Source organism: Lepidochelys kempii, chromosome 6, assembly GCF_965140265.1.
Source record: "Lepidochelys kempii isolate rLepKem1 chromosome 6, rLepKem1.hap2, whole genome shotgun sequence".
Classification (NCBI taxonomy): Eukaryota; Metazoa; Chordata; order Testudines; family Cheloniidae; genus Lepidochelys; species Lepidochelys kempii.
Window position 1 is genome coordinate 20456542 of NC_133261.1, and position 14969 is coordinate 20471510.

The window sequence follows — 14969 nt, forward strand, 5'->3', positions numbered from 1 at the left end:
GGGTGCCCCAGGCCGGGCTCGCAGCGGAGGGGGTGACTGCAGGGAAGGCGCGTGAGGCTCGCGCCGCCTCCCCTCCCCGGAGAGCCCCGGCGGGGGCGGTGCTGGAGCCCGGCGGGCACGCGGGGGCGGGCCCCTGCAGGCCGGGGGCGGGCGGGCGGGCGGCAGCGCCGGGAGGAGCGCGGGGCTGGCAGCGCCACACACGGAGCGGCGGCGGCGGGCGAGGCTCGGCGGCGCGGCGCGCGTGTGTGGACGGAGCAGGGGGCGCGGCGCCTGCTCAGCCCGGAGCCGAGCTCCCGGACGCTCGCAGCCCGCGCCTCTGGCAGGGGGCGGCGGCGGGGGATGCCGCGGGGCTGGCGGCTGCCCAGGCCGCGGGGGGCGGCTCCGTGAGGCGCCCGAGCCCAGCCGCGGAGTTCGCAGGCGGTCCGCGCTGCACCGCAGTCCCGGGCGAGGTAAGCGGGCGGCCTCGGAGCAGCGCTGCAGGCGGGCTTCTCCCCGCGGCCAGGGGACCTCCCGCCGGGTTTGCCGGCCCAGCGGGTGCCCGGCTCTGGCTGGCTCGGTGCGTGGGGCTCGGCTGGGGCGGGCTCCCCGGGACGCCTCATGCAGGGAGGCGAGCGGGGCGGGGTGGAGCCCCCGAGCGTCCAGGGGCGAGCAGCCGGGGACGGTGCAAGGAGCTGCGGCGGGAGAGCAGCTCCCGGGGACGGGGCGTGCAGCGAAGGGCTGGTGCAGCGCCCGGCCGCTCCGGCGCCCCGCGCGCTGCCTGCACCGCGCCGAGGCAGGTGCAGTCCCTTGCCCAGCAGCCACTGGCTTTCCCTGCAGACCCAGGGCCGGGCGTGACTAGCCAGAGCCCCCGCTTCTCGCGGCGGCTCAGGCTCCTGCGAAGTTTCAAGCTCCGGCCCGGGGCCCAAGGGCGGCATTTAGGCCGGGCTGCCACGCGGGGGCTCCCCTCCCAGCTGCCCACCCCAGCGCGGATCGGGGGGGGTGTGTGTGCTGGGGGACGGGGCTGCGGGTGCTGCGTGTCGGTGCACCCCCGAGGTAGCGGGGTGCTGGGTCTCTGGCGAGGAGGAGGAGCAGTGCTCGCTCCAGCGTGGCGCTCCCTGGTTGAACGCGATCAGGGGCTTAGATACTTGCCCTCACACTTGGCACTGAGCTGCTTCTTCCCCGGGGGAGAGCCGGAGTGCTCCAGCTTGCTGTGGGAAGCCCCGGGGCCCGAGCTGGGACGTGTGAAATGCTGAATGGCCGGTGAATGACCACATCTGTGTGGGGGAATCCAGGGCCCCTGGTGGTGAGTGCTGTAGAGATGCTGCTAGGAGAGATTTCAGAGTAACAGCCGTGTTAGTCTGTATTCGCAAAAAGAAAAGGAGGACTTGTGGCACCATCCGATGAAGTGAGCTGTAGCTCACGAAAGCTTATGCTCAAATAAATTGGTGAGTCTCTAAGGTGCCACAAGTCCTCCTTTTCTTTTTGCTAGGAGAGATGACTTTCTTCCCTATTCAGAAACATTTGAATATCTTAGGGGTTGTTCCTCAGTTGCCTGGAGTTGGGGACAAAGGTGGCTTCACACCACATTTATCCCCCTCCTCTGGGGCAGGTTCAGTCTGTCACAGTTTAGAGTAGCCTTGAGGCTGCAGGAAATTGCCTCTGGCTACAATGACCCTCAAGGGGCTGGTTCACCAGCTGGGGCAGCCACGAAGGAGGTGGAGATAAATCGGATCTACACTGCCAAGATTTCCCTGGTGCTGGGGCAATCTCCAGGAGGTCAGGTAAACCAACTTTATGCCCCTTGTAAGCTGCCAAAGCCTCATGAAGGGGCTGGATCAGAGCTGAGATTTGACCCTCTGAATGTGCTGTGTTTCAGTGTGTTCTAGATTAAGGGGGGTTTAGGTCCGTAACTAACACATGCTGCTAGAACTAGGCTGGGTCTTACACACAGACACGCGGAGGTCACATTCTCTGCCTTTTACTGCCCCATCAACCTGCAGAAGCTGGGAAAAATGCAGGTCCATTTTTCAGAGACTTTCTAATGAAAGAGGCCAGCCTGCACCGTGATGGCTTGGAATCTCTTGGGAATGGCTGCAAGCTCAGCAATTCACGGAGAAGGGCTGGCTGCACCTTTGTAAGAATTTCAGCCCTTGTGCACCTGTGAGAATCCCTCCGGCCTCCTCTTGAACCTGATTTGGCTCTTGTGTCTCAGGGTTCCATTTTTAAAGGAGGGAAAATCCTAAATCTTCCCAGATAAATTCTTCCACAGCTTCTCCTGTTAACTCCTCCACATTGCCCTCCCAGACATTGCTGCATTTAACTTCCTTGGTGGGATGCAAACACACCCAGAGGGCAAGGCCTGCTTTGCATGCATGGAACCCTGGGCACTGTGCAAGAGGGAACACTTGAAACCGCCATCTTGTTTGCGTGCATGTTGGAATGCAGATTTTGGTGTGAACCACTAAGGAAAACATGGGGGTCAGTTCTAGTGGCAGGTGTTTGCCTTAGGGAATTTGGGCAAGGAAACGCCATTTTGGCAGTGGGAAGTACCCCTACTCGTTGCTCACAGTAGGGCTAGTGAGCTGGTTAACAGCTGGACTATCCTCAGGGGGTGCTTGCCTGTGCACTTCCAGCCAGTGCTTAATTTGTGCCAGGGCTTGCCAGGGCTCAGCCCCGGCACCTCTGGGGTTGCCACGTCACTTATGAAAGTAAAAAAAAAAAATTGCTTGAGCCCTGGCACCTCTTTCATTATAAATTGAGCACTGCTTCCGGCCATCAGTTTGATGCTCAGTGTCAAGGAGGGACAGCTGTGACATGAATCCTCCTCCAGGTCACTCCCCCTTCACAAAGCCCTTCCAGACCCGGGCACTTGCCATTCATCTACTCTGCCTCCTCCTCTTCCCCTTCCGAATGCACGTCCGCCATATTCACTAGTTTCAGCGCCTGGAGGTGCTAGCTGCCCCAGGCACTGGGGAAGTTTCACCCCACGTGTGTGCAGGTGGTTTCTGCTGGGGGGCGGGCCACCTTCAATCAGCAGCTGGGGCTTTGCACTGTGAGAACCCAGACCACAGAGGCAGTTGAATTGGTGTGTCCCCCACCATCCTGGCTACATCACTTCCCTGGCTTCAGTGGCCCCCACCCAATCCACACTGCGAGCACTTTGTGTAGCAAAGCTTCCCCACTCAGCAAACTCTCCGCAGCTGGTGCCTTGTGTGAGACTCAAGGCCTGTGTTATGCTACCATAAACCCATCAGAAAATCTAACGTGGGCTCCCACCCCCTCCCCCCGAGCCTGGCTTCTCTTTCCTAGTTGATCCTGCAGTGAAACCATAGTGCTGAGTTTCAGACAGAATTCGCTGTGTGGAAATGGGGCTGTGACTGCATTGCAGGGAAGGGAGCTGAGCTGGGAAGGAGAAACTTAAAGGGCTGAACTCGTATCAAAGAGGAGGATGGGAAGCAGTGACTTTGGCAGCTGCCCAGAGGGAATTCCTGTTATATAAGGGGGTGGTTGCCTAGTGATTATGGCAGGAGACTAGGATGTTAGGATACCTGGCTCTGACACTGATCCGCTGGGTGACTTGGGCAAGTCACTTGACTGGTGTATGCCTCAGTTTCCCCATAAGTGAAATGAGGATAGTGATGGGCCAGGCTGCAGGAAGACCTCCTCAAGGAATCATGTGGGAAGTATTTTCAGGACGGTGGTACACAAATATAGGGTACAGCCATGAAATACTTGCTAGCTTGCAGATACCCCATTATGGGGAGGTGCTCCTTTAGCCAATTCTGCTGCTTTCATTTGCTCTCTTGTCTTTTAACAGCAATTGAGGTATGGGATGAAATCGAGAGGGGAGAGCTGGTGAAAGCAGGACTGTGCTACAGGGAAAGCACCTGTATATAGAACATCATGTGAAGATCTGGAGTGTGGATCCCAGTCAGTGGCACTGAATGGGGGGGGGTGAGCTGGGCAGCTGTTGGGACTATGAACGCAAGGTTGGGGTAGTGTCTGGGAGTTGAATGGCCTTCCCAGAATCGGAGGGTGGGGGCAGGTAATGGGGGGAGCATGCGGCGTTGATGGGGGGAGACGGATGGAAGGAGGAGGGAAGGGATGAGATTAAGTTATTGCTGATCTGTATCTGCAACCCATTGCAGGACCCTTTAAGGAGAGTGGATAGACAAGTGGTCCCCTCTCCTTCAGGCAGGAAGAACCCTCTTTACTGGGGTGAAGGGATGTACAGGTGAGAGTCTGGTTGCTTCCGGGTACCCCCTGCCTCTCACAGGAAGAGCAGGGGGGTTCTGTGTGGGAGCACTGCTCAGCCAGTCCAGGGAGCAGAATGAGGTGGGAGCTCCCCTCTGCTTTTAGCAGCTGTATATTCAAGCCCCGTGAGTCCTCAAATCCGGGCTGGAAATCTCCTGAGAAGAGGCTGTCTCATGAGATTCCCTCCAGTGCTTCCAGCTGGGGCAGAGCCCCCAGGAGCAGCCAGCCTTGGCTGTGGCATCTCAGCCCTACAGTCTCTGCCTGGAGCCTGAGAGCTTGCTGGCACGTGGGACTGAACCAGCGTTTCTGAAAGCGGGATGCTCCTCAGGAAAGGTGCCATACCTCTTGTGGCTGAAGTTTCAGGTAGGACCTGAATGCCCCTGAATCAGCCAACCCCTGGCTCAGCGCCACCGGTCCTCTGGACTCCATAGGTGAGTTATTGCCTCTTGCATGCCAGGCAGTGAGGATGCCAGGTATTTCCGGAGATTTAGTAACATCACTGTTCTATTACTGTGAGCTCTTTGGCACAGGGCCTCTCTCTCACTCTGTGTTTGTACAGCACAATGGGGATATAATTTCAATACTAACAATCACTCTAAAGAAAATTGGTATCTCAGCTGCCTTTCTGGCTGTCCTGTGCTACTGAGGCAGTAACATAAGACTGTACAACACTTTCCAGAGCAACACTAAAAAGAGACCTCTCGCTGAGAGTTCTTACCACTCAGTGTCCTTATCCAGTAGGTGTTTGGCTATTCCTGTAGAGAGTACTGGAACAGTGCTGCCCTCGCGGGTGGATCTCCGTGACTCGCTCTGATAGCATGACTTGGTGTGATACACCCAGAATGGCGGTGGTTTGCTCAGTTGAAATCCATATCTGGGGCACAGTGTGGGCACTATTCTGTTGCTCTGAAAGGCAGAGATTTCAGGTATGTGCTGTTCTGGGCAAAGTCTCCTGCAAGTAGTCTTGTTTCTTTGAAAATTTGGGAGCGAATTTAGGGCATATGAAAGGAATGGGTAAGTAGTGCTGGGCATGGGGTGCACCACCCAGCTCTGCCAATGCATTTCTGTCCTGACTTACAGTCCCCTTGCTAGTCCAGCCCATGGTCTCACACCCTGCCCTGTTGCTGCACCTCGCTTCTGGCCCATGACACTCCCTCCTGTTCCGTTCCAAGGCTTTGTAACAATGCCGTCCTCTCAGAGGTCATTGTCATCAGCTGGGCTAGAATCTAGACCCTCCGGCTCCAAAAGCCCAGGCCCCCACCACCTCAGCTAAAGGAGAATCCCAGTTAGGAACAGAAATATTAAGGCTTTTACAGTCTTCATTGGCTGCAGCCGTTAGAGGGTTGCAGAAGTACCAGAGCTGGCTGGAACTTGGGAGTTTTGGCTCACAAGGGGTTGTGGAAGCTGGATTGATTAGGTTAGATTTGCATGGGTTCCCACCCTGGGTGTGGCTTTGGATGTTTCAGGTTCCAAACCAATAAGCCACTGAGTTTTGCCTGGTTTCGTTCAGAAGGTTCTGATCAAGCAGACTGGGTCAGGTCGGACATTCTCCGCTGGGGGAGCGAAAGCTGTCACTGGTGCCAAAGCAGAGTCGCCCTGTGAGGCCTCTGACAATGGGCCTTCCCAGCAGCAAGTGCTCAGAGGGGAAGGATTCTGAAGTGGGCTGTTCTTTCATAGTTTCTTCTCCAACTCTAAATTTCCTTCAGTTCTGCTGTTACATTGCACCTCAGCCTGGCCTCATCTAATCACTTTCTCTCTCGTGCTGTTTTCGTCCAGGGGCCGTCCCCACTACATTTGAAATCAATAGGAAGCTCCAATCAATTGAGAACTAACAGGCCAGCACATTTACTACCATTGAATTGTCCATTGCCTAGCCACTCATCCACATGCTGAAACTCCTGCCTCTTTCCCTCTCCATTATCTTGGAAATCATTGTGGGTATGTCCTGGCATAATGATCATTCCGGGGACAAATACACCACTGCCATGTAACAAACAAATACATTTCCCAGTAAGCTAGCAGTGAGTGCTGACCTGTCCTGCTGTGCTCTGAGGAACTCTGCGGATTTCTTTCCTTGGTCAATTGCTGTATATACACACACAGTTCAAATACACCCACAGCTCTTAGGGTGGACCAAAAATCATCATAGCTCCATTAACTTGATTTACAACAGCTGAGAATCTAACCCTCTCTTTCCAGACCTTCCCAGAGCCTTTATTAGGAGTTTGTACCACACTTGAATAATAACCATGGTTTCTGCAAGTCAAAAACAGGCCTGTCCATATTGAACAGTCAATAGGCATTGATTGTAGATTCCTTTTTGGGTGAGAATCTCATAGAGCCTATTATTTATTTACACCTTGCACTGGGTATATGGAGTAGCAGGAAATCTCAATATACTCATGGACAAGATTCAGTTACTTCTTAAAAGTGTAAACACAGGTAGGAATCAGCTCACTTATGGCTGCCAGCTTCTTTCTGCCCTGAGCACTAATGAAGTGGGATTAGTCAGGGACTCGTTCTCCACCTGCCTGGCTGTCAGTCAGGGAGGTATACATTCACATTTGTGGCTTTAGCGAATGCGCTTGCTGGGAGTCAGTACCTGCTGGGGAAATCGGTGGAGTTACCCTACATTTACATCCCTACAAGCGAGGGCAGAATGGCCCCTTGTATTTAAAGAATCCTTCTGGCAGACTTGAACAAATAGCACACACGGCCCTGGTTTCCAATACCCTGCCACTGGCTTTCACCTCACTGTTTGTGTACTCAGCTCCCTCGGTGTCAGTAGAAGTTCCCTCTTCTCTAGAGGCTTTCCTGTTCTGCTGTGATTCACTCTGTGCCATGGATTTCCTTCCCACAATTCTCTGCCACCAAAGCCCTCCCGAGGTCACAAACACTAGATGAATGCATGACTGAATGAATCAGGCAGCGGCAGAAAAGGAGAGAGCTTTGTGTGTAAATATTCCCATAAAGGCACAAATTAACCGGTCGCTGGGGCTCAGGCCAATATCTCCCCCATAGTCAGGCACAGGGAGGGGGTTTCTGCACACCTGGTGACTGTGACCACTGCTGGAGGCTGGATAATGGACTAGGGCGACCGTTATTTTAGTCCAATCTGGCAATTTCCTGCATTCTGTGTCTCAGTCTGTGGTATTTATTGGCTGCCCATCACCATAGTATCTAAGCATGTCACAGTGTTTAATGTATTTATCCTCACAACACGCCTGTGCCATTATTCCCATTTTACAGGTGGGGAAACTGAGGACGAGCAATAAAGTGACTCACCTAAAACTGCAGAGAGAACCTATGGCAAAGCGGGGATTGCAGTGCAGGAGGGCCAGGTTCTTATCCACATGCTCAGGCCACTGGAGCACAGTACTTGGTTGTCTGGGGGATGGCAACTGGAGAAAGGTTTAGTAATTGGGAGGTAGATGCAGAGGACTGTTTTGGGGGCCTGTGGGCAAGGTGGTGGGTTGGTGGGATTGATCTGTGGGATAGGGGTGGATTGAATGTTCAGTGAGAGCCCATTACACAGAATCTTTGCTTGTGGGGCAGGGGCTATCTTTCTGTCCTGTGTTTGTACAGTGCCTAGCACAGTGGGGTCCTGGTCTGTGACTGGCTTCTTGGTGCTACCACAATACAAATAATAAGAAGACAATATCCCTGCACAATGTATTAGAGTTTAAACCCCTTCTAATGGGCGGGACAGCGCTGAGGGTAAAACGGTTCTCAGGAAGCTGGTCTGGTCAAAGCGTGTTGGTGGGGTCTATGTTCTACATTCCCGAGGGGACATTTAACTGCCCCTTAGTGCCAGGATGTCTCCCAGGGGGCTGTTTTCTTCCTCCTGCAAAGCACAAGCTATTTATTTCTGTTGCAAGTAGAATATGATTTCCCTGGCTCCGCTCCCCATGCCTGTCGCTGCTCCCCGGTCTGCAGCTGCTCATAAAGAAAACTAACAAGGATCTGGCTCCAACCGCCTTGTCTTCATTAGATTGTCACCAGCCTCCACTGGCTCTGCCAGCGCTTTATTGAAACTGCTGGTGACACATACTGTCAGGTTGAAATAATGGGGCTGGTTGAGGGGGATGGAAAGATTTAACAATAACTCCTTCCGCACCAGTAAAGCCACGAGGGAGGTCTCGCACCACAGCACCCAGCTCCAAAGGAAAGCAGGAATTCACACTCAGCTCTGAGCGCCCCAGAACGGGCATTTCATTGAAATGCCCAAGGGAGAGTCGGAGTTGTTCAAATCTGGGGGGTTGGATCTGTCGCCACAGTGAATCAATGTAGCTGAAGTTGATGGAGCTATTTATGCTAGCTGGAGGGTTTGGCCCTTAAATCTCCAGGCTGTCTGTTCAGTAAGAACAATCCTGTATTCACTGCAGGGCATGGAAAAGTAGCTGGCCCTGTAGGCTCCTCTCCTCCATAATCCCTGGGCTCAAAGGATGGGATTTGAAGGGGACAGCTGGAAAGCCACAAAGTGACTCAGTGAAGTGCTCAAGGGAAAGGGGTGTAATTAATACAAAATGCTCAAGTTCCCCAGAAATTCTCCCCCCTCCCCCTTAGCATCTTTTGCCCATGCATTGAAGTCCAACATTTATGCAGCCAGGACCACACAAAAATAATCCAGTTCCTACATGAAACTCCAAAGTGAATCTGGAGATGTATTTGAAACCTGCTAAACTTCTAGCCTTAGGCTTACAGCTGGTTGGGTGAGAATTTCAGTGAAAAAGTTCAAAAGAGAGGAAAGACGTTGGGGGTTTTTCAAAAAATGTTGCAGGAATTTCCAAGTTTTTGGATGGAAATTTTCACTGAGAACTCTGATTTTTCCTTTAAAAACATGGAAAAATTTTGAGGGAACACAAAAATCTAGTTTAGGAAAAAAGGCTTAAAAAAAAAAAGTGTAATGGAAAATGTTCCACCCCTGCGACGTATGGCATTAAAACGTTCCCTCTGAATTGTAGCTAAGGGCTGTACTAAGCAGAACAGTATGCCAGCATCCTAGCTTTATGCTATGCTCCGTTTTCAGGAGACTGAGTTTCAAATCGGGTCACAAGTGAAATGAGTTTAGCACAGTCTCACCTAAGTATCTAGCCCACATCTGTCCGCTGCGCACAGATCAGCCTGCTTTGCCCAGGACAGCATAGGGCCAAGTTCTACAGGACGAGCTCCGGGGTGGGGTGTTGGAACACTGCTACCAGTCTTTCGCCTTCAGGTGTATGCCCGCCAGACTTGCCTCACTCCCACTGCTGTTTAGCACTTACGATTCTGTTGCAATGTAAACCCTTTAACAACCAGCCAAGATTTTAGGGTAGGGGTGGAAAAGACTCTGCCTCATCTTGACTTTTACCAAAGGGAATCTGTCACCTTGACAGCTTGCCTTGTAGGAGCCACTTGCTGAGTTGGAAGCTGATTGCCAAGCTGAAATCTTAATTGGAAAGAGGAGCCAGGTGTTTATCCTGCTGGCATGTGTTCTTTGTCAGAGACTCATTCCATGGGGTTTTGTTGAATTTCTGTCTTTCCGATTGGATGTGCAGGTGTAACCCACATACCTGGGTGTGGTGTACTGTCCCATCTAGAGGCACCGAGACCACTTAGAAGAGATAGAGATGAATGAGTTTGCTCTGTGGTCTTAGCTAACAGCCAGGTGGCTTTTAGCTTATGCAGTAGAGGCTCATGCATTAAGCTCCAGAGGTCCCCGGTTCAATCCTGCTCGCCGGCAACCAGGGTCTGTTGGCGTTACACAGGTATATCCAGCAGGCAGCCTAGGGAGAGGCTTCCAGGCAGCAGCCGCAATGGTTGTACTCACTCCAGCGTGACTGCTGTTACCATAACGTGAGGACAGTCCAGACCCAAAGCATTGATTTTGAGATGGACATGATCTCTCTTGGTCTGAGCACAGCACTGGAAGCCACAAACTCCTGAATTCTGCTCCCCCTTTGACACTGACTCTCTCTGACTTGGGGCCAATCAGTTACCCCTCTCCCTGCTGCAGATTTACCGTTCATAAAATGGGGATTACAATACTTAGCTAAATCCCCATTTTACAGATGAAAAAACGGAGGCAGAGTAGTTTGCCCAGGGCCCCAGAAGGAGTCTGTGTCAGTCTTAGTTACTGCACGGGCGCATTGTACTGTGAGTCGTGCTGAGTTTGACTCCTGCTTATCCCATGGATCCAAGGTGCATAGCGTTATGACTTGGCACTGGTGGCAGGGAGATTTGTCAAGTGTTCAAGTGACAGCAGTTTTTTTCCAGCTCTTCATGTATGTTTTCCCTTTGAGAGGCTGCTTATTCTTCAGAGTAGCTTTGAATTTACAGCCCACCTGTAGACACGGTCCTCTGGGGATGCCAGACAAGTTTTTACTTTAACCCTGGTGCAACTGGAGATTTAATTCCATCCACTTGATATTCTAGCAGTGCTTCCTAGCACTGACATCTCTGTGCTTGGAAGAGTTTAATGTGCGTATGTGACTCTGTGAAAGCCCCCCGGCCCAGCTGTAGAAGGATGACTACGCAAAGCATCCTGGGCTGTGGATAGTGTCTGACAGGCTAATCATTCTGTGAATTTTCCTCATTGTCTAGTTTAATCTTTTCTGATGCAGTGAGACGAATAACACAACAGAACACCAGTGCTGGAAGCCGCAAGCCTTTCCCGAGCACTGTAGCTGAACACTGGCAATGGAAAGAATCTACCTGAGCAACCAAGCACCCATGTAAAATTAACAATTAATTAGCAACCCCAGTGCAAGAGGGACTTTACTCTGCCAAGTAGAATGGCATTGTGCAATGGCAGAGGGAACATACCAGGCCAAATCCACCCCTGTTAGCTATCTCAGGAGCCCACAGTCTGCCCTGAGGAGGGTCATGGAGTCGGCATTCTTATGCAGAGGTTTTAAGGGAATGTTCTCCCTGCGTATAAACTAAAAACTTTGGGGTTTTGTCTATTGGCATCTTCTAATGATCTGCAATAGGCCTTGTTCTGTGAGTGTATTGGCAAGGGTCTTTTTGCATAGCTGTGTTGGATAAAGCACCTTAAAAACATATGGCATTGCAAAGATTCTACCTAAATGTAGCAGAGGCAATGAATTTAGAGTGCGCCCAGCAAATTAGCCAGGCACCATGTTGGAAAATTCCTCCAGGCCACAGAGGTAATAAACAGCCCCTGCTGCAAGAATAGATTGACTGGGTATGGCAGAATCGATACATTGGAGTGATTTAGGAAAAACACTGATCCTCTATTGAATTGGCAAGCTGTCTATTCTCCAAAACAGAACCACCTAGACTTAGCAAGGAGCCAAACAATGGTGAAATATGAGATGCAGTGAGAGAGGAAGCTGAACAGTGCAACAGGCATGTATGCTTAAAAACAGAGTGGAAAAGGGGTGGGGGTGGGGTGAAAAGTCTGGGGAAAATAAGCCTCCTGTGGGCTCTGACGTGGAGGAGTCCGTTCAAAGAGAGATTTAAAAGGACTAGGGGGTAGGGCTCACTTCACCAGCTGGGTTCAACAAGTCCAAACAATTGCTCTTTCTTCACATGGTGAAAACAGCCCAATGGCTGGCTGTTAGTAGAATTACGGTGGTGCTTAGAGGCCCCACAGAGCAAAGCCTCACCGTGTTAGGTGCTGTACATGTAGTTAGGCAGAGACAGCCCCTGCTCCGAAGAGCTTACAGTCTGAACAGACACAGGCAAAGGAAGTATTATTATCCCCACATTACAGTTGAGGAACTGAGACCCAGAGATTGTCACTTGTCTGAGGTCACCCAGGGAGTCTGCAGGAGGGCTGGGCTCTTGGGTCCCAGACCAGTGACTTAAGCACAAGTCCCTCCTTCCTGACTGTCTGTGGAAGAGTGATCTAAATTTTAGGCCTCCCAACAGGAAGAGAACCGTGACAAGCACACCTAGCGCCAGCAGAGTGAATGTACCCGTCACCTTTCCATCAGCCAGAGAGGTGGGGAAAGCGGGGAAGATGATGGAGTGTGGAGATCCCCTGTGAAAGGCAGCAGAGCCATTGCCCTCTCAAAGACATTTGGAGGCCAAATCCTAGAGAAATGGGCCAAATTCTGCCAAAACATGCATCATCTGGAAGGGAGCTGTAATTCTTCTTCCACACAGAAAGGAGACCTCAGCAATGACTGATAAATCAGAATCCGGTTGGCAGTTTATAGCGCAGTAGTTTAGCAAGGTTGAACTGAGCAATCAATGAACTCTATTGCTGGACTTTGACCAAGACACGAGGCAGGTTTTGATCAAGACTTTCCCCAGGAGACCACCTGCACGTCGTGCAGCGCTGCAGGAGGGGAAGGTCTGGAATGCCCCCTGGGACGCTATTCTCATGGAATTTCCCACCAGGCTAAAACCCATGCTAAGGGTTGGATGCCCTGTGCTCATGTAGTTTCCAGTCCAATCCTAGCTGTCTTGGGTATTTAGATGGCTCCTATTATGGTAGTACCCGAGAAATGTCGTACCTTTAAGGTATTTATCCTCGCAACACTAGCTCCAGGTGCTTGGAGCAATGTAGGGACTGCGTGCCACGTGGGTGGGGAGAGATTGGGCAGGGACTGTGCCCCCACTATGCATTAGCCAATGGAGTTGGCTGGGCATGGGGGGAGGGGTTATGCTGCACCCCATAAAGGAGTGACCCAAATGACACTCCCTAGTGAAACAGGGGAGCCTCAGGAGGAAGAGTCTCTCTCTATGGCCAGATGCCCCTGGGGTGGTGTCTACCCCTTGGCCCTTACAATGGGCTGTGGCAAATAGCACTATATAGCACTGTGTGCAGACCCCAGTCAGGGTCAGCAGGAGGAGGGGAATGTAGCCTCGTGGTCTGACTAAGGCGGCCTGTTATTCCCAAGATGTGTGGGGCCGTCTGGAGTTGTGTGCATGTGAATGGAGAAGTAATAGGGGTAATATATGAGTTGAGAGGGGCGCTGGATGGTACTAGCCCTATATAAATAATCAGAGGTGATTGAAAAAAGGTGAGTATATTTCATAGGAAAATATTGAAAGAAACCATTTTTTAAATTTAATTTAAATTGTTTAATAATATTTTGGTGGGGGGGGACCCATCTTCTCCATTTATTCCTTTCTTTTCCTCTCCTCCCCATATTTTTTTCCCCCTCAGTGGTGAAAAAGGGGAAATTATTGTTGTGGAAAGGGAAGGAGAGGAGTCGAAGTGGGATTTTTTTTCTCCCCACCAAAACAGAAGCCACAACTATTTTAATTGAAAAGAAAAACATGTTGACCAAAATTACATTTTGTTATGGTTTGGAAAAAAAAAATTCGAAAAAACCTTTTTTTTTTGGCAGGGATGGGGAGGGGCGTGGAAGTGGGTGAGGCCTATAAATGGTCACAGGCATATTCCCACGAATCTATTGTGCATCACTTATAATGTCAAGTGAAAAGCAGCTCTCTCCAGTCCCTCTCTGGGCTGCGTGACCGAAAGTCAAACCCAGGCCTTGGAGTCCAGCAGCAGCCACCACTGCAATTGAGCAGGCTCTGAGTAAAGAGCCACAGTGCCCAGACCCTCTCTCTGCTAATGCTAGTGCTCTCTCTCCCCCTTCCTGCATTAAAGAGAAATTGAGGTCTGGGGCTGGAGCTCTAGAACATGTAGGTTTCATATACAGAGTCTGGGTTTAGTCCAGTGTTCAGACTGAGGTCTGGGTTTGGATTCCTACCACCCAGAAAGTTGCAGGGAGAAGGGGATGTCTGACTCCAGGGCTTGGTTTGAGCCCATCCCTATGTTGGTCACATATAGAGTGCCATGCCCCTGAAATCAGGTAGTGTCCTTGTTGGCAGGGCCAGTCCCTGTGTGCAGGGATCAGCCCTGGTTTTGGTAAAGCCCCTGGCGTGCTGGACATTTGAAGAAAGTGCCAGCTAGCTGAGCTGTAAAACTGACAGCAGTCTGGGGCAGATACCTCCACCACCAGGTCTGTCATGGGCTGACCCTCTGCCTTTCCTCTTAGGCAGGATTCCAGTGTCTCCCTCCTTCTCCTGTCCTCCACCCAGTCTCTGAACCAGCACCTCACATGCAGGGCAGCAGGCCAGGGAGAGTCTATGTGGCTGAGGAGAGGGAGAAATGGCCAACCTTTTCTCGGTAACCCTTCCAAGCACATCTCTCTGATGCTCACCAAGGCCCTTCCCTATGCACGCCCTGTGGCAGAAGCCCTGGTTTTCCACTGTGGTCATCTGTCACAGGGCAGAATTTAAATCCAGTGACTGATTGGAAATGCTCTTGCGTGAGAGATCAAATACCTTTCTTCTCTGTGTGCTTCTCCTCTCCTGACTACTTTTGTTTGTACGTTTCAGGCAGTCTCTCTAGCTGAGAGTAATAGAGCTGGACATGGACAGTAATATAGCTGAATACCGCATCAGTGGTGAGTACCTCTAAACAAGCACTAGGGGATGTTGTTTGGGATTGATTTGAGCTGTAATTCTCCGATCTGGAGAACAGAGAACAGCTGCCTTTCTGGGTGTCAGATGGGACAGGTACAGTGACCAGTTCTGAGAGGTCCGTGTGGAAGTACTCTTAACACAGTGTATACACCTGTAGAACTCACTTTTGCAGGGCATTCCTGGAGCTACTAAATTGGAAACCTTTGCAAAATGGGATTATTTCCCCCCCCCCCAGAAAAACCTTAAAGTGAAGTTAAGACTGTAGGTGCGTACCAGTGGTTTGGAATGTGTTCCCTCCAATGTGAAGTAAGCCAGGAATTGGAGAATTAAGGGTTTACACCTGT

The 14969-nt window shown here is 51.5% G+C and overlaps 1 protein-coding gene across 3 annotated transcripts in view; it reads left to right on the plus strand.

Moving 5' to 3' along the window:
- Positions 1 to 202: 202 nt before the first annotated feature.
- The window catches only part of SYT12 (synaptotagmin 12), a 58145-nt gene continuing 43378 nt past the window's right edge, over positions 203 to 14969 (plus strand). The window contains exons 1-2 of one of the 3 annotated variants that reach the window (XM_073347029.1): positions 203 to 449; positions 14539 to 14606. In XM_073347029.1, coding sequence (XP_073203130.1) covers positions 14573 to 14606 — 34 coding nt within the window. In that variant the 5' untranslated portion in view covers positions 203 to 449; positions 14539 to 14572. Of the gene's footprint in view, positions 450 to 534; positions 557 to 1260; positions 1283 to 14538; positions 14607 to 14969 lie in introns of those variants that run through there. The other 2 variants (XM_073347031.1, XM_073347030.1) reach the window with 2 other exon arrangements.